Source organism: Fukomys damarensis, unplaced genomic scaffold (assembly GCF_012274545.1).
Source record: "Fukomys damarensis isolate Sample0158 unplaced genomic scaffold, DMR_v1.0_HiC HiC_scaffold_34, whole genome shotgun sequence".
NCBI classification, from domain to species: domain Eukaryota; kingdom Metazoa; phylum Chordata; class Mammalia; order Rodentia; family Bathyergidae; genus Fukomys; species Fukomys damarensis.
The window spans coordinates 17,193,731-17,213,799 of NW_022900946.1; the positions used below are offsets into that span (position 1 = coordinate 17,193,731).

Consider the following 20,069-nt stretch of genomic DNA (forward strand, 5'->3'; position numbering starts at 1 on the left):
GCAGGAAAAAAGTAGTAACATCAGGAAAGTATCCAGGCCTGCACATTCTCGTGGGCATGATCCCCATTTGGCCCCTTCCTATCCGAATCCTGGGTTGCTCTGACAACCCCCTTCCCCTTAACTTTGGAGTTTGCCTCTCTTAGATGACAGAACCTATGTGTGGCAGCCATTCCTGTGAAGCAGAAAGCTTCTGTAATCTGTAGGAAGGCAGGACATTATTGAAGTCATCCTTAGTGTCCTTCAGGATCACAGAAGGCCTCCTCAGAACTCCCAATAACTATAATTCTTGCTTAGTAGCTTACTGTTCATAAGCCCACCTGTGCCACCAAGAGGTCCCCCTCTTTCATAGAACATTATGATTCTATGAAGTTGATCAGAAAGTGTATGTGTGTGTGCGCATGTGTATGCATATGTGTGTGGGTGTGTGTGTTCCTTGTGCCTGATACTTTCAGATTTGTGTAGGATGTGGATGACCAAGAGCAGGAATGGATAGAGAAGACACAGGGAAGAGATAGGATGGAGACTGGATTAGAAGGAAGAAACCTTAAAGAGATAAGCCACGGTATTTTAGAGATTGGTAACCATCTGGAAATTCTGCCTCCAGCTAATGTAGATAGTTGTTTCTTTCCTGGTTGGCTTCCATTCTGTCTGTAATGAGAAGCCCTGTGGCTTGTTTCAGGGTTACTTCTCTTCCTCTTTAATCATTTCACATGGCTGGCGATGGACTGGATCGATCTCAGCACTCCAGGAATGGGGTAGAGTTGGTCCTGGTTGATCAACATTCTGTGACCCTTTGACTGAAGTCTAGGTGCTGTCAGAAGGTTGCTGGGGCAGGGTAGGGATTTATGGTCCATGGCATCAGAGAAAGATACACCTAAAAAGCGTCTTCCTGTAGGATTGTTTGGGAAAAGAAACTCCCCATCAACCCCAGAATGTAAATTGTAGAATGGAATCACAGAATGTAAGGGGAGAGCCAGTAATATCCTTCTCACAGCTTCCCAGGGCAAGCCAAATCTGAGTGAGCAAAAGCAGTCAGAAAAAGGAGGGCAAAGCTTTCCATGAGTCTTTGGAAGGTTGAGGGACCAGTAGCACTTGAATCAATAAAATAATTTTATGCCAGGTTGGGATGCTGTCATGTGAAACTAAATTCCTCACTGATTTTTCTTTCACTTCTTTCCTTCCTTACATTTTTGGTGGCTTTTCTTCCTCTCTCCCTCTCTCCCTCTCTCTTTCTCCTTTATTTATCATCCCACTATATTTTTTTCCATTTTACAAAACAATTCTAATTACATAATCTTGTATTAGATATCTGTTTCTCCAATGACTTTAAGCTCCATGGTGACAGTGGCAGGTACTGAGAAAATATGTTGGAATGACTGTATACCCAGTGATTTATAAATAGGAATGAAATCCAAGATGGATATCCCCCTCTTTCTAGTGCCACCTTAGCCTAGGTAAGATGGACCTAATAAGTAGTTAACAGTGGTTACTAGTCACAAATGATGTCAAATGGGATTTAAAAATCAGTGGTGAAGATTGGGTACCATCACCAATTGCCAAGAATGCCGATGGCTCTAGTAAAGGAGATGAGTAAACATGTGACTAAGTTACCTAAAGTCAACTCTATGGCATGCATGCATCATAGTTATCATAAAATGTACCCCAGAATTGCAAAATTGTAAAGACAACTGGCTCTGTGAAAGATAATGCAATTGTTAAATGCCACCCAACAAATTTATGAACTCACACAAAGGAGCAAAATGGTCCAAGTCATTTGGAATAGTATCTATGAGAAAAGGTAAAGGCAGAATTAAAGTCATATCTTTGGTAATTGTAGCAAAATAGACTTCTGATAAAATGCGCAAATCTGCTCCCAAATTAAAGGCCAAAATTGATCCTATTTAAATGAACTGTTACATTTCAAGAATGTAAGTAGTTGCTTTAATTTCACGAACACCAGTAGGTCTGGAGACTCCTGCCTGACAGATACTTCTGCCCAGTTAAGTGATGGGAAGTAGGTGGACGTACTACTACCTACCTTACGTCATTTCCCTATCTATTATTTTAAAATTGCTGAGCAAGTTGCTACAAATTCTGACAGGTCTCATTTCAGCAAAGACAAAACCACCTGTATCTGGGAAACTTCTTGAATCAGCACCCAAGATTGATGTGTAGCTCACACAGTCAATCAGGTCAAATTCTTGTGAACTCTGCTTTTCCTTTTTTTCCAGAAAAATAAGACAAGAGCTTTTCTCTAGAGCTGTCTTGAAGGGAGGTGACTGGTATCCATTTCATATACTTGGACATTTAGAAATATTTCACTGTAGATATTTACTATAGATTACAGCATCTTGTTTGGAAGTTCCTTTTATCTACTAACTTTTGTTTCTTAACAGGAATATCATTCTTTATCATTATCTCCATGTAATGTGGTCACAAAAGAACATGCACTGAGTACTATATGCAGACAATGAATCAGCAATTTAGATATACACTATTGGTAAGATTCCTAGTGACATCTGAAAGTCAGTGACATCATCACCATTCCTACAGAAGATACCAGAGACATAGGTTAATAAAATGTCACAAACTCAGCCTCAATTTAGTCTTACATGGCTTCTAACTGCCTTTTTCTACTCCTGCTTTCTAACTGTCCAATTACAAATCAAGGAAATTATCTGGATATGAACAAATATTTGTTTTCCATGAACATTGTATACATGGTCATAATCGAAACATGTGCTCTCTTATGAGATATATGTTTATGCAACAGTGTCATTATTGTGTCTATGGTCCTTTAACATAAGCATATTCTTTATTTACTTTTTAAAAAACCTTTGTTTAAAGTCCTGCAGTTTCGAAGAAGGAAGCCAGGGCCTCACACATGCTAGACAAGTACTCTACCTCTGAGCTAAATTCCCATCCTTTCCTGACTTTTATTTTCACACAGAGTCTTATTAAGTTTCTCAGGTTGGCTTACAACTTGCAATTCTTCTGCTTCATCCTTCATCCCTGTAGCAGGGATTATAGGTGTGTAGCACTGAGCTAAACATATCCATCATTTTAAGAACTAAATAATATTCCATCATGTTCCCTACTCAACAGAATATGCTGTCCCCTAAGGTTGAACATTTAGGTTACTGCCAACATTTTGACAATGCAACTAAAAGGACTGTGGTGGCTGTATTTATGGGGCCTTTGTTTCTATTAAACTAGAATACTTTATAGGAATAAGTCCACATCAAAAGGGTGGTTTGGTTGCTCATAGGCAAGGATACTCCATTTTTTAAATGATTTTTTCACTGATTATAAAACCTAATTATAACCTCTAATAAAGAATGAGGGGGCAAGTTTCATGGCAACCTCAACAAATGAAGAAGTAATGTTATTATTTTATGTGAATGTGGCTAATTTAGTAGGTATATCCAGAGTTATATCATGCAACTAATTTGTATTTCCATATAGCTATTAAAAGGAGGCATCCTGTGTGTTGAATTTCTTTTCCTTTCCTTTCGGTCAGTTTACTCTTAGGTCTTTAGATCTTGTATTTTTATGATTTTCTAATAAAACATTTCCATGTTAGGAGAAAAACTAAAAGTTTTAAATTTGTGGGTTGGTAAATCAGATCAAAGGAAAATCTCAATCTAAAATGATTATAAAAATATACGCTTTTGCCTTTTGGAAAGTTAGAATATGACTTTGAGGGAATGCATTAGTGATCTTACAGTTGTCCAATACCTCCTGTGACTTGATTTTCTAGACAGTACGGGTGCCAATTATTTACCTGAGCATGGCTTAGAAAAGCTGTCTACCTTCCTGGCTGAGTCAGACCCTGCTTACCTGGCTTGTGGTAAACATTTGCTCCCCACTTTCTGCTGGCTTAGCCAGAAATCAGAAGTTGATGACCTTATGACCTTTTCTTGGCTAAAGAATCTTTCTTCTCAGAGATCCCTTTTGTTTAAAAAGAAAATATGACATTTATTAAGAGTATAGACCTTAAATTCTCACCACACACAAAGACCCAAAGAAATCAGTAAATCAGTAACTATGTGAGGTGATGAATACATTACTGGAGATATAGATCTATATAGATATAGATATAGGTATAGATATAGTTAGATCTAATATATTACATAATTTATTAATGTATATTATGTAATATATTAGATGTAAAATATATATATTAGAAGATACATGTAAATACCTGTCTTCTCTTCATCTCTGGGATTAAATATGGAGCATCTGGCTTTGTTTTATACATGAGTTATTAGATTCTTTGCCAGATAGATATAGATTGTGGTAATTATTTCACAACACACATAAAGTATCAAAACATGAAATTTACACTTTAGACATACTTAATTATCACTCATCATTTACACTTTGTTAAAGCTGGAAAAATGAAGAAAAATGAGAGTTTTCATTGATCCCAAAACCAGATAGCTTTTAGTTTAAAAGACAGTGCATTATTTGACTTTATGCAAAATTTAGTGCTGGGTTGCAATTGGACAGAAAGGGCAGTAAACTGACAGACACTCACTGTGAGAGCGCATGATTCCTGTGTGTGCATATTTGTGTGCATGGTGGCATACACACCTTCAGCTTTGCCCCAACTCACTGTTACCCAGGCTTTTTTGCCACTGCGTCAGTTCTGTCAAAAATGATCTCAGCAACCTAGATGGGTGGCAGAAGCCTAGAGTTTTCTGACCTTGATCAACAGTAATAAAATTTCAGCTGAACTATGCAAAAGTGCTGGGACAACATAAGTCATGTTTGGACAGGGCATGCTTCATACCTCAAATGTGAAGTCACCCAATCACATATCAAGAAGTGGGATAATAAAACACACCAACTGAAGAGAAAGAAAAATTAATTAACGTTCATGTCACTCATTATAAAAAAAAAGCCACTGGCCATTTTTTTTTTCTTTTGAAAGTAAGAGATGACAGACTCATCCTTGAAAAATAGCTCTGTACTTAATTAAGCATTTCCTAAATACATTTTAATTCAGAGTTTAAAGAGAGAAGCATCACTGAAAATTACACAAAAGAATAGGCTTGCTTTTCTGAAAGAAAAATAAATGACAAATGAAAATAATAGCTATAATTAATGATATTAAAATGTAAGGAACTCAGCCCCAGTTAATACAAAATTGGGAAGAGATGACAAGTCACACTTTTAAAATTAAGGGATCAAAACATAAAACTACTTATCTGCAGCAGAAGTAAGGTAAATCATCATAATACAGTCATCAGTAAATGGGGTTCTCTAGAGCCTAGGCAAGAGGGTCTACAAGTGCCTGATAAAAGATTTTATTTGTTAATGTGATTTTAAGTCATGCAAGGGCGTATAATAACAGTGATTTGTCAAGCTGCAAATCTACAATATAACGAGAGATAAGCATGTTCAAAAGGAGAGAAGCATAAATATCTGTCTTCTCTTCATCTTTGGAATTAAATATGGAGCATCTGGCTTCCTTTTACACATGAGTTACCAGACTCTTTGCCAGGACCAGCCAGTACCTGTCACATGTATTGTGTCTCTCACACTTTCACTGAGGGCAGACATTGCTACTCATTCTAGCATTCATTTTGCAACCTCAGACTTCTCATCAGCAGGAACGTCCTATGTGGCCACTGCCAAGTTGAGTGAACAGTAGGCATCCAATCTGTTTCCGACCCCCTCCTGTACCTTCTCTCAAACTGACAAGTACCTGTAGGACACACAAAATCCTGGCTTGTATCTGACGACTGCTATCTAGTTTGGGTTTTGTTATTTACTTTGTTATCGACCTAAGTGATCTTAGATATACCTTCTCTGATCTCATCCTAACAACTGAGTCAAAGACTTAAAAAAGAAAGTAGGAGGAAAGCAAATATGTGTGAAACCCTAAGTTAGCTTGGAATTTCTGAGGGTAAAAACTCTACCCAGGATTGTGAGTTCCCAAAGCAGGACAGCTCACTGAGTCCCAGGGTGACCCCAGAAATGGCTTAGCCTGTGCAGTTTCCATGGGAAGTTGAGCATCTGAGAGGTTAAGTAACAAGGAAATTGTGAATCTGGAGTTCGAACAAGGCCTTTGAGGATCCAGAGCTAAAGCTCTTAGCCACTCTGCTACCCCTGGGAGTCTTTGGAGTCACTTCCAAAAGCCAGCTTCAAGGTGACTGGAGGGTGGATCAGACAAACAGCCTGATCTACCTGCTTTTCACTGTACTCCATGATATGTTTGGGCCTGCAGTACCACTGAGTGGGCCCAGTGTACCTTCCTCCTTTGCTTTTGGGTCTCCAGTCCACGGGAGGCTAATTTCCCTCAACACCGCATCCATTTTAGAAACTCTGCTGCTTCTTACCTGCCTCTTCTTTCCCCAGCCTGCCACTACTCTCACATTTCCCTAAAATATATCAAAGATGAAAGTTATGTCTAACATTTCATTTTCCGCATTTAGTAGAAGCATTAACCTGCAGATAAAATATAAAAGGCAGGGTTCAAAGACCTGTCCTGGAGTAAGACGCTCCTATCTAAAAAAACAAACAAACAACTCAGAGATATGCTGGGAAGAAAAGCGCTGGCTGGAAACACGACCACTGCAGTATTCCTGAAAAGCAGACAGCAAATTCAGGACCTGAGATCACATATTAGGATGAGAGATGAAGAGGAATTTGAACACAGAGATGGACGACAGAATTATCATTACCACTGGCCTGGGATATTTCTGTTCTGTTGAGAGCTATGTTGCAGTAACTCTCATGAGAACAGCTACCACCTGCTGGGGTATCAGGCACTGAGGCTGGTGCCCATTCTAGGGTTGCTGATTGGTTCTTACTGTGTAGCATCCTTGTCAGAGATAGAATACTGTGGTCAGATTCAGACTTGCTGTGTTTGAATGCCTTCCTTACACTTTCACCAGGCATGCCTATGAACTTCCCCTCCCATCTGCTTTGTCATCTGTAATCAGGGAAGAAGCAGTTTGGACTCTAAAGGACTTTTACAAGGCCTTTATAGTTCAGCGCACATAAAGCACTTAAAGATTATCTGTGGCATTTAGTAAGTTCTCAGAGCAGCCAGATGTTGTCATGATTATCCTTTTTACTTTCTAAAAATAAGACCCATCAAGGTTTCCTTTGGGAACCAACTCCCCCTTCACTTTTAGTTTATTGCAGTCATTCCTTTGAGCTCATCTGATTTGTGGGGAAGGGTGAAGGGAGAAAGGCAGGCAGAACACAGTCCTGTGTAGAGCTATGTGACTCCTGCCGAGCCAATGAGAATCACCCCTCCGGGTGGTACTGGTAAAAGGAGGGTGGTACCTCCTTTTATCCATGGTTTTGCTTTGTATTGTTTCAGTTGTGCAAAATATATTTTAAAATTCCAGAAATCGATGTTTGGTAATTTTAAATCACACACTACGTGGTAGTGTGAGGCAATCTTGTGCCAGCCTACGCTGGTCCTCCTGACATGTGAATCACCCTATGTTTCCCCCAGAGTATCCACATTGTGTATGCTACCCGCTTGTTACTCACTTAGGAGCTATCTCACTCATCAGAGTGTCAGGGCATCTCAGCGTCCCTGTGGCCTGATGCCATATCATAATGCCAAATCATTCTCCTATCTTTGTCTCATCACATATTGTAATGGAGGGGCTGGGCAAAGACCATATTAACTTTTTACAATATATTGTTATACAATTGCTCTATTATTAGTTATTATTGCTAATCTCTTACTGAGCCTAAATTGTAAATTAAATATTATTATCATTCAGAATGCATAGGAAATTTTAAAAACAGGATTTACAGTACTCAGTGCTAGCCACTGTTTCAGGCATTCACGGAGATCACGAATTACCATCCCCTGCAGGCGCGGGTGGGGCAATCATGTTGGGAGAGAAATGGCTTCTTTCCACAAGTAGAATTTAAGCATGTGCTAGTGATCCACAATTCTACCAGACGGTGGAGTCTAAATACCAAGATGCAGCTATATTAGGAGGGAGTGGACTGACCCAGCCACTGTCATTCCACTTTCTTCTTAAAGCTGGGCCAATCTAGTTTTTCTACTGTGCAACTGAAGACATCGTAACTAATATACACACAAGACTCAGAGAGGGTGTGCACTATCCAGCCCCATCTTATGGATGAAGGTGCGGGTTGGTCAGAAAGCCAAGATCACACCGTCTCCCTAACAGTAAAGGGCAGAGCCAAGATCCACACACAGACTGAGTTTATTCCCAAACTGTTTTTCCACTAGGCTAGACTATTGTTTAAAATAAATCCCTCCTATCCGCGGGTTCTGAGTGTATATTTCCTGACACTGGAATTTATCATCTTACTACTGCCTATCCTCAAGGCAAGATAAAATGATGTTGAATCTGGCTGTTGGTGGGACCCCTTTACCATCTCCTGCAGCAGTTCCCATATCTCAGCAGAGAGTAAGAATAAGATGAAATCTATTTGGAGCCTACACTTCACATCCAACCAGGATCTCATCCACAAACACTTGCTGAGCAAAGGAAATGAGACAAGTCTGTAAACACGAGCTACCCTGTGGGTGTCAGATGCTTCTGCACCATTCTCTGGCCAGAGACAGAGGGACCGGGAGTGAGCCGCTGCCCAGAACACAGGCAAACAGCAGGCTGGCGGATGGCTGTGCGCTAGTTTGGAATGAGAACTATGCCCACCAGGAATGAGGGTTACTAATCTGAGGATGATTCAGTGTTGGGGGACTCACATGAAAGACAGACTGCAGAATAAACAGCAAAGCCAAACAACACAGAGGATGGCTTGGCTGGCACGAGCTCCCTCTGCCCCATTCCTTTGTCCGGGATGGAGGGATTGTAAGAAAGCTGACAGAAGTCCTAGAAGTCATGAACAAACACAAGCTGCGCACAAGCAGATATTCTCAGATAATGGAAGTGTCTGCAGGCACCAGGTCATCCCTCTGGCTCACGCTCCATCCCACGGGTTTCACCTACACGGTGAGTCATAATTCTCTCTCTGTTGTGAAGGCTTCATATAGTAGCTTGGTGTTAGCCTAATTTCGAGTCTCATCATTTTTTGGTAGCTAGTTCTTATTTTCAGTAGGAGTGGAATATGTTTGCAATACATAATAATTATGATCATTTCAAGGAACATACCTATAGCATCATCTCATCACAAGTCACTTTTCTCAGATTCCTGCTCAGTTCCCAAACCTTGCCATGCTTTTCTGCCCCGATGTCTAATTCCTAGGATGCTCTCCCCACATCCCCGCACACTGAAACTTAAACCCTCTTCCTCTGGCATGCCTTAATTTTCATTCCCAAAATATTGGGGGACTCTTTGGAGCTTCTTTTTTTTAATGCATATGAACAACCAGCTCTTAAAAAAGAATCTTTGGAGCAGAGGAGAGACCCAATCCCCAGACAAATTTGGGGAGTTCTATCCAAACAGGTGCTCCTACAAACTTTTGCCTTTGTTGGTTAAGGTATCTCACTGTGGTTTTTAATGAGAAATTCATTTGTGAATCTTCATGCTCCCAAATGAAAAATGTCTTGTTTTCCAACCCTGTTCTGTCTGTCCAAAGCCCTGTGCAATAATTCTCTGTCATCTCCAGAACAAGACAGTGGTATGAACAGCATGCCCACTCTGGTGACTGCTTTGTGATCATATTCGACCTCACTGGCATCTAAGTCACAAAAATCTAGATTAATTCATTGTCCATGTTGATCAACATCATCTCACCTCATGCAATGAAGTGTACACATATATTTAAGCTGAAGAGTCTCTGACGTACTTCTGGATGGAGCTGTCCATAGCCAATGGCCAGGGTCACTGAGTTTTATGGAGAGGTCTTATCTGTCTCAAAATCCAAAACTTTTTCCTCCTCCCCACCTTGGTTCAGACCCCTCCTCTCCTCTGCAACCTCTCCTGGACCCCTGCAAACGAGTAGAGTTTGAAACTTCCAAAATACAAACAGAATCCCTTTCCTAATTTAACCTCGCATAGAAAACAGTATTTCCAGGCTGGGGATTTAGCTCAGCGGTTCGGTGGCCTGCCTTGCAAGCACAAGGACCCGAGTTCAATCCCTGGTACCCCCCACCCAAAAAAGAAAAGAAAACAGTATTTCCTAAACTTCAGGACAATTATCCTGTAGTTCTCTAATCTTTAAACTGATTAAAGTTTTGTTCTTCTAGATCTGTTAAAATAAAGCAGATTTATTAAAATTGGTTGAAGATTTAAGAAACAAAAGTAATACCTCACTAAAGTAGGTGGAAAGAAAGTAATATCTTTTGTCATTCATAGAAATTACTCCTAATTCAGAAACAAAGAAACATGACTTGATCATAGCTAGATGTGAGAATTGCCAGCTAGGGACGTCTAGGTTATTTGGTGACAAAGATATGTTAGCAAAGCCCTGGTATCTTTCAGTTTGTTTAGAAGTACATCCAAATTTATCTCTGGGATCTAATCCCAAAGTTTGGAATGTAGACGGCAAAGGAATAAGATCCTCAACCTCTCTCTCCGCGATGTGAGGCTGTGTTCCCAAATCACCAAAAATACATCACCCATTGTCTCAGATCTGAGCCCTACACGTGGCCAGTATGAGCCTGCAGGAAACACGCTCCTAATCCATCACACACCTTTACGTGTTCTCAGTTTTAGTGAAACATGGTTAAAGCATACATTTGTGGTGTGTCACGTGATGCCATTTTGATACATGTGTATACTGTGAAATGTTTACAACAATCACACTAATGAGCCCACCCATCATGTTGCTGATGGCTTTTTTGTGCATTTGTGGTAAGGAAAATTAAGAACTATGCTCTTAGTAAATCTAATATATTGACAATCATATGCATCGTGCCAGACATTACTATTCTAGAACTTATTCATCTTATAGCTGAAAGTAGGTATCTTTTGACTCTTCTTACTACCTCCAGCTCCTGACAGCCATCTCTCTACTCTAATATTACGAACTCCACTTTTTCAAAAATGCTATATAGAAGTGAGAGTACACAGCTTTTGTCTATGTCTGGCGCATTTCACTCAGCATCATATGCTCCAGACTCATCCAGGTTGCTGCAAGGGGTAGAATTTTTCAAAGTGAAATAAGATTCCACAGGCAGGACTACAATGTGAACCATTATCCTATCTGTGAGTCTATACAAAAAAATGACTACCTGAAAGAGACATCTGCAATCCCATATTCATACCTCACCCATCATTAAAGATGGAGCACCTGGCTGACAACCAGCATTCCTGTTTCTCAGAGTTCTGGCCGACTGCATCCTGTTCTAGCCAGTCTTCATCTTCACCTTATCCCCAGACTTACCCAAGACCACCTCTGTCTCCACTCCCTCTTTTTTGACGACTGATTTCCTCTTTGTCTGAGTTTGTCATACAAAGGGCAAGTGCCTTCTTGCTTCTTGGTGCCATGTAATTCTGGGCTCATCCAGCAAAGACCTTCCTTTTGCAAGGAAGGAAGATTGTCAGAAAGCCCCAGTCCATTTGCATGGCAAACAGTATCATCCACAATCTGCTTCCCCTTCACTGCACCCCTGTCCCTGCCAGGCAGTGCTGAACGTGCACATCTGGCCTGAGTTGACCCTAAAGATCCCACACTCTTTCACACTCTGTATCTTTCCACAGGCTCTTCCCACTGCCAGGAAGACCTGTCAGCAACACTATCCCTAGAATCAGGCAAACGAGACATTTTCCTAACCCACTGGCAATCAGCCTGCAAATCTCCAGCCCCATAAGTGTGTTAAATCTCTTCTGTATATATGCTTTAATAGGATTGCTCATAGCATTTCAAAAATCCATAGTGTTTAATAAAATCCACTTCTCTAAATTGGCTTGGAAAATGGCAATCGTGAGTCTAAAATCCACCCACAATCAGCTGAATAATATCTCCCAGAATATGGGGCCGTAATTCTGCAGGTCATCATGGTCCACATCATTTCACAGTATCCTATTCTCTCCAATAAGCTATGCCCCTTGCTTGAGCTTCGCGGATAGATACATTGGTTAATTCCTGACTGGTGTCAAGAGCCTCTTCCTTTGCAAAGTGCTGCCAAAGTCTATCAAATCCCACTGGTTGCCCACCTCTCTGAGCACCCATACAACTTCCTGGGGACTCATTTTTAAAAATAAATTTAATTATAAATGACAGACAATGCCTATAGTTATGGGCGTAAATAAATATTTAAAAAAATAAGAGTAGCTGCAATTGATTAAGTTGTGTTTCATACCAAGTAGAGTGATACGTTGGTTTAGGAACTTAATTTATTTTACAATTTGGGGGAGAATGGCTGTGTTTGTGCTCATATGGGAAAGATGGCTGTGGTCCTATTTGTCACCTGGTGAGGTCAAGTTTGCAAAAGGAAGCAAAATTTTGCCAATGCTTATTTTTTAATAGCAAGCTAAGAAGGCTTTATTTTTACCAAATATCTATATAATTTCAATATGAAAACCATTTACATACACATTTGTTACTAGGATCTGTGCGGTGGACCACTAAGTAACAGGCAAATAACGTGAACCAGTGCTCCACACAGAATTAACCACACACACTCAATTTGCAGGGTTCACTCTGTGGGGAGGGAGAAATGCAAACTGTTTCCTCCAGGGTTACTCAAACCTGGTCCAGACTCCCATCAAGTGAGCCTTCATCAGCAAATGGGAAGCAAGGAATTCACCTGGCTACAGCCATTACCAGTCTTCCGTGGCCACCGTCCAGATGTCTCAGGGCCCAGCTGTATTTAATACGAAGAGAAGATCACCCCAAACTTCTTACACCAAAATATAAGCTCTGCCTTACAAGTATGCCTCCAACTTCATTTCTCTTTAACTAAGACAAAGTAACCCTTATTTTGGCAAAATGGCAACCAAAATATAAAATGTCTATGCCTATGTGTTCAGAAATAAAAGGCATTAAAGAATCAACCTTAATGCCACAGGGAGGGGAAAAAACACTCAACACAGGATTCAATATAGCTAAACATTTTGAAATATAATTTAAATCTTAAGGATAAAAGCTGAAAAACTACGCTCTGCTTTTCCTAGATTAAGTACACCTGTTTCCCCCAAACAAAAATCTTAAGTTTTATTTAATCACACCTAAAGTCTAAAGGTTTTTCAGTACAACCACTACCTATACATAGAACACTTGGTTTGCAAATTTATAATTTCCCTGGCTTGTCCCAGCATGGAATGCACACTGAAGACTACAATTGGTTGACAAATGATTTTGTTTGCAAACAGAATCATTAGTGAACCAAAGTATTACTGTGCTACATAAATGGCTGTTCAGTACTATCTCATCCATTACTCAAATTAACATTTCAAGTGGGTTTTATTAGCCCCAACTTGCCAAAGCAAATCAAGAATAAGACCATGGCAGAAAGCTTCTCAGGGTCATGTGGCTACTAAATCGCAGAGCTGGGATTAAAACCCAGGACTGTCAGACTCCAAAGCCCATGGTTTTTAGCTTTTATGTGTTGGGATCCCCATATATTTCAAGCATGGGATTTCTTTCTTTCTTTCTTTCTTTTTTTGGTACCGGGGTCGAACTCGGGTCCCTGCACTTGCAAGGCAGGCAGTGGAACCACTAAGATAAATCCCTGGCCCAAGCATGGGATTTCTAACCCTGTGCACTTCTTGGTAAAATCACTTCAGCAAGGAATTGAGTGGGTCTTTGGAAGATGCAGCCTGAGCTTTGCATTTACAGTTATTGTTCTTATCCTCAAACCAGGAGACATCCTGGTATCCTTCCTGCCAGATGCCAGCCACTCAGCAGAAGGGCAGGGAGGTCAAGGCAGTGAAGAATCTCCAGCTTGAGCCAACCAGAGCCAAAATGTGGCGGCTGAAACCTCGTCCCCCTGGTGAAGCCCATATTATTTAGTTGGCAATGAATAGAGTTACAGATCCAGCACGAAAGTATCCGTTGGAAAGTACAATTCTAAGGCACTGCAAATGTGGAACTTGGTTTTTGCATGAGGCTGAGTCGTACTAGAAACAACAAGGGCAAGGCCTCTGTGGTCAGAATCCCTGAATTCAAATCTGGAGCTCACGATGCATTGGAATGATCTGTTACAAGTTGCTCCCCTGCCTGAAATTCTATTTTCCCACCTGTGGAAGAGACATGATGCAGGTACCCCAAACACACGTGGGTGCAAGCATCCAGAGCTACTGAGGATGCCGGGTCTGCTGCACGTATTGTAAAAAGGAAAACCCCAATGTGTCAGCACTGACCAGGGCAAGGGAGCCTCACTCCAAATCACGGCTGTCATCAGACCCGATCTGAAAGTTGCTGTAACTTCGAAACCCACTCACTCTCCTTTCCCGCAATATGGGAGCAGGTCTGAAGTTGTTTCGTGGTGCCAGGCCAGATGACAAGTAAGAAGAGGGAGCTCCGCCTGTGTGGACTGCCTCTGACAAATGGGCTCTGGCCTCCTCCTGACAGGTCACCCCCTGACTGACCCAGCAGCCTCTCCGCTCATCACCTGAAGCACGATCTTCATAATAGCGTTGAAATTCAGATGGATTTTTACACCACAAAAAAAATGAACTTAAATGCCTTCATTCCCCCAGCAGAAACACAGCGCTTAAATGTCAAATGCACAACTACTCAGCTACTTCCAAGTGACAGGCTGCCTCCACTCACCTTTGCCAAGTCCACATTAGCTCCGCGGCATCCACCTGTGGGAAGAGGCGATCTGTGCACGCGACTGTCACCGAAAGGTGACAACGGCCAGCAGCCCTTGATATCTCCCTGTTTCACCCTCTGAGAGATTTTACCCCATAGAAGCGCAGGTGCATTCACGGGACTCTGCTAACCGGCAGGAGTGGAAGCGAAAGAGAGACGTAAAACTAGACAGAGCGCATGCCAGCACGCACCCCAGGAAAGGTTTTCCGAATAACAAGGAGCTTCCCGATGGCGTCCGAGAAAACAGGTATCCAGGACAAAGGAAAACAGAACAATGAGACAGACAGAGGTGGGGCGGCTCTCTTTGCTCTCCCAAGGTTTTCACGTGGAGCCCAGACTCCATGGAAGTACAATGATTTCATTGCTTTTCTCTTCATTACGACAAGGGCTCTTCTCAACTCTCAGAATCTACCCTTTATCTTCAACCATTCTCAGGCTAGGACACAACGGGAAAACGACTCATCTCAAGGCAAATGGCCCAACTCACTGGCATGGGATGAGAATGAGGCGTGAAATCGGTGGGAGGTGGCCTCGGAGCGGGCCTATCGTACTCCAGGGAAAACTTCACATTTTGTGATTTTTAAAATGCTTCTACCAAGAAGATAGTCAGCGATGTAAGGCAGATGGACATACACAAAGGCATCCAGATACACCGGCTACAGGGAGGAGATGCAGAAAGGAAAGAAAGAAGGGTGAAAGGAAAACAAAAAGAGGAATAGTCAAAGCTGGTTTGGGGACGGTACTAATCCTAAAGGGGTCCCGTTAAGCTTTCCGAAGGAAAGGGAATCAGATTTTAAAGAAAGCTCTGCCGATTGTCCTTCAGAGCCCTCAGAGGCTGTACAAATCCCACACAGGCCAAGGCACCGCTGCTTCAGAGACAGGTTTGCTTATTATTTTGGCACCTCTGTCATCTCTTGTCACTTCAATTCCACTTTGTCAAATTACTGATTTTGCCAGAAGCATTTGGATTAAACGGAGAGGGACGCACACACGCACGCGCGCAGGGACAAGTGTCGTAACTTCAGGGGGGAGGTTTCATAATTACACATCAGGTGACAGCAGGACCAAAGTGCATCCTCCGAAGCCGCCGCCGCCGCCGACCACTCCCGCTGCTGCTGAGGCCGCCATTGCCCTGCGTGGCCTCACCTGACAGCGCTGCACTGACAGCGCGACAGACAGGGTTCCGGGGAGGCTGCGGGACCCTGCTCCTCCTCCGGCCGAGGAAGGTCGGCATAGTGACTTTCCCCTAGAAAGACAGGACTCCAGGACTCGGAGCTAACTCCCAACCCTCCCCCGCCCCGACTCTTTAAGAGAGTTTTCTGTATAGGCAGTGATGTGTCGCGGGTACAATCAGCTCAGGGGACTGATACATATTCACATCACATCTGAGTCACTCTTACTCCCCAAGCCCTCTTCGCCCTCCACCTAGATCCTTCCCCCATCTGTAGAGTCTGTTTCCCTGTTCCTTCACCTCTCTTTATTTTGCTTTTTAAATTCTTTATATTTTGCACCTTTCATATCAGGGAAACTGTTTGTTATTTAACCACCTGTGTCTGACTTATTTCACTTAATGCGATGATTTCAAGAACCATTTATTTTCCTACCAATGACTGAGATCTATTCTTCTTGAGAGCTGAGTAGTACTCCATTGTGCATATATTTCACCCTGGACTTCAAACCACATGGAGAGGCAAGGACAGGCAACAGCCCAAATAGAAGACTTACTGCATTACCGAGAATTTGAAGAAAAAAAAAAAAGACAAAAAAAGAACTTCCCCTGTTAACAAGAGGAATAGAAAGTCCTTAGTAAACCAGAAAATGAAGAAAAAATTTTAGTTGCTAAGAATCAATGCCAATTAATCTCTAGTGCTCAGTTAATTTACATAGCAATATTTGAGGTCAGGCTAAGCAAACACCTAAAAAATCTTTCAGAAATGTTTTAATCAGTATCTGACACAGCCCAACAACGTGAAGAAAAGCATAGAAACACTGGGGGTTTGTATGTTTTCCTCTTTCCAGAAGAGCTGAAGCCATGCACAGAATGACCATGAGTCACCTCTTCTCATGCCTCATTCCCTCAGAGCAGCCACGGCCTGGGCGGTCACTCTCATTGAGATGGACAGGCGAAGCCGAGGCAGGCTGGGAGGTGGAACAGCACCTGTGTGGCTTTTGCTGCCCAGAGTTTATCCTAGCAGCTGATTTATCTTGCTAACAATGGAACTAAAGTTGTTGTCCTAACACTATCATTTCCCCTGGAATCTTTCAAACACTACCAATAAAAAATATATGTTTTTCCTCTGGTGTGAACAAACTATAATAGTACATAAGATCCTAATATGAAATAGGAAGAAAAGGGCTAAAGGTGTAGGGAAAGTGGGAAGGGTAGGGGAAAGGTAATAAAGGAAAGAAAAAATAGGAGAAAATTAAAAAATGGAAATAAAATGTTTGTAAATGGGGGGGCAGGGACAAGGGGAAAAATGAGAACTAAGACCTGTCATGTAAAGGTACAAGATCCCGATGATGAATATTTTTTTTTTTTTAAAGGGACAGGAACATGTTTGTGACCTGCATAAAAGTCTGACGGAAGTATAGGCAACTTGAACTGTAGAAAGAGGTCAGGGAAACTCTTTCCTGTGAACACTTGCCAATAAAGAGAGACTGTGAAAACATTAACAATAGTCTGACAGTTGCTTATCCTGAAGGAATCGACACCAAGTGTAACAAACAAGACAAATGGGGGGAAACTCAGATATGTAGGAAATGACTGCCGCCCCGGGGCTCAAACAGAAAGTGGATGCTCCTGTGAGAGTTCCAGAATGGACACTGAGACACGTTCTTTTTCAGGTAAAGGACATGGATCACATCTGGGAAGATGCACACTGAGGAGCCCAATATTACATACCCTATAACGTATGTCACACTATATAGTTACATGTAACACATGAAACATGGAATGTTCAACAACAATCTCCAACTGAATTGCAAAACAAGTTAAAGGAAAAATGAGTCATTTCCCTGAAAAGGATACGACTAAAGCAAAAACTCAGCACCCAAATTTTTATAAATCTAATGACATTATATATGCTTCACTGAAACCATCAGAAATAACACAGATTGCAAGGGAGAAAAGGGATGAACACTGCAAGCTTTATTGCTAAGTGTCTTGATACCAGCACACGCTCATTTGCAAACCATTGCTGAGTGAGGCATGCCTTAAACACCTGAGTTGACATCACAGAGCTCTTGTTTTGTTTGAAAGCAAAAACATGAAAAATATGGACTTACCTTTCTGTCTTCTATTTCCACGCAGGTATTGCAGTCGCCTTTGATATCCTGAGAGAAGGAGAAAGAAAGCAAGAGAAAGAACAGGAGTCAGACCTGTGGCCAGAGAAGTCAGGGCTGTCGTTGAAATGCCCTTTAAAATAATAACATGCTCACACTCCTAACAGCTCTTCCTCGAGTCGTTGCTCTTGATAGTGCACTGTACAGGGGCACGCCGACACCGACGTGTTAGCATTAGAGACATATGGCTGTCAGAAGTAAGCTTTACAACATGCAGATGCAGCTCAAGGAGGATGCTATGCATCAGAGCCCAGAGCAGAGGGATGCTGATGGCTCATAAAATGATCCGTCCCCACCCCAACACCTTCAGTAACGTCAGCAGGGACTGCCTTTAATCAGATTTAATGTCTGTCCTATTCCAAGTTCAGGAGAATCAAATCTACGTTGTTTCAACATGAGATCATTACCATCTCTTCATGTCCATCCACCAGTTACCCAGTCATCTGTCCGTCTAAATCACCGATCTACTGGGATCCCTCCATGCACCCATCCACCCATCCACCCATCCATCCATTCTTTTACTCACCCACCCATGCATCTGCCCATTCAGCCATCCACTGAATCATCTACCCATCATCCATCCGTCTATCCATCCATCCATCCATATCTATTACAGACTCATTTTTTTGCCTGTATTTTTCCTTCTTTGGAATAGAAAGGTACAAATAAAGCATGCTTCCTATCCTCAAGGAACTCATTAAATGGAACAGCAGGCATATTCACACGAACAGCGATGGCATTAATTCACTCATACAGAAAATACATAGTGGGTACCTACTGCCTATTAGGCCTGACTCCAAGCATAAAGGACATAGTAATGTACCAACATAAGGAAGGCCCTGCCCTTCGGTGCTTATACTTTGTTAGTAAAAATCAGGCCATTGTAAAGAACCTTCAGCTCATGGCATTCACAAGGGGATATTCACTGTAAAGAAAAGTAATATAAAGAGAAAGGGAGGTGAACACAGAGTATAGGGGTCTAAGATCTCAAATTGAAAGGACAAAGCAGCAATGGAACAAAAGCTTTGAGTCAATCTGGAGATGAGCCAAGGGAGAAACATGTGCAAAGGCCTTGGGGCCATGGTCATATTGGGCGCAGTCCAGGAGGAGGAAGGAAGTCTCTACGGTGAGAGGGAACTAAGAGCAGAAAGGTAGGAGAAGAGAGGTGAGAAACAACTGGTGTTTATTCTGACAACAGTGAAGAGAAGCACTCAGTTTTCTTATTGTGGAAAAATATTCCTAGTGACACTGGCCATTTTACCACATTTAGGTGCATAATTCAGTGCATCACATATATTCCTGTGGTTGTGAGTTATGATTAACATCTAACAACTCAGAACTTATGACTTTCCAAAACTGAAGCTCTACTCCATTCAACAGTTTGCTGTTCCTCCTCCCCATGCCCTGGTATCCACTGGTCCTCTCCCCAACCAGATGAACGATGCATCTGCTGTTAGGAAAGTCACCTCCTCACCCCAGCAGTGTTCCGGGAAATCCACCACAAAACACCAGAGCAGGCAACTTCCACAACAGAAATCTGCCTTCACGACTCTGGAGGCTAGAAGTCTAAGCAATGTGCTACAGGGCTTAGCTCCTGACAAGGTCTCTCTTCCTATCTTGTTGTCACAGCCCCTTCTTGCATGAGTGATCTCAGAGAAAGAATGAGAACTCTAGTGTCTCCTCTTCTTATGAGGCAAGTAGTGCTATCAGGTCAAGATCCGATCCTCAGGACTTCAGTGAACCTCAGTTACCTCCCTACAAGACCGTTCTCCAAGCACAGAAACTTTGGGGGCTTGCCTTTCACACACAAATTTTGGAGAAGCATCATTCAGGCTGTAATGTATATGCAAGTGAAATGATACAGTGTCTGTACTTTTGCAACTGCCTTATTTCACTTCATATAACGTCTTGAAAGGCCGAGTGTGGTGGCGCATGCCTGTAATCCCAGCACTCGGGAGGCTGAGGCAGGAGAATCGCTGTGAGTTTGAGACCAGCCTGGGCTACATACTGAGTTCCAAGTCAAGTCAACCTCAACTACACAGTGAGACCCTGT

General features: G+C 42.0%; 1 protein-coding gene across 4 annotated transcripts in view; it reads right to left on the bottom strand.

Annotated features, from left to right (window-relative positions):
• Rbfox1 (RNA binding fox-1 homolog 1) overlaps nucleotides 1–20,069 on the bottom strand; it is a 1,859,632-nt gene that overhangs the window by 863,740 nt on the left and 975,823 nt on the right. For all 4 annotated transcript variants that reach the window (XM_010644147.2, XM_010644148.2, XM_010644158.3 and 1 more), the window contains one exon: nucleotides 17,960–18,007. In XM_010644147.2, the coding sequence (XP_010642449.1) occupies nucleotides 17,960–18,007 (48 nt within the window). The remainder of the gene's footprint in view (nucleotides 1–17,959; nucleotides 18,008–20,069) is intronic.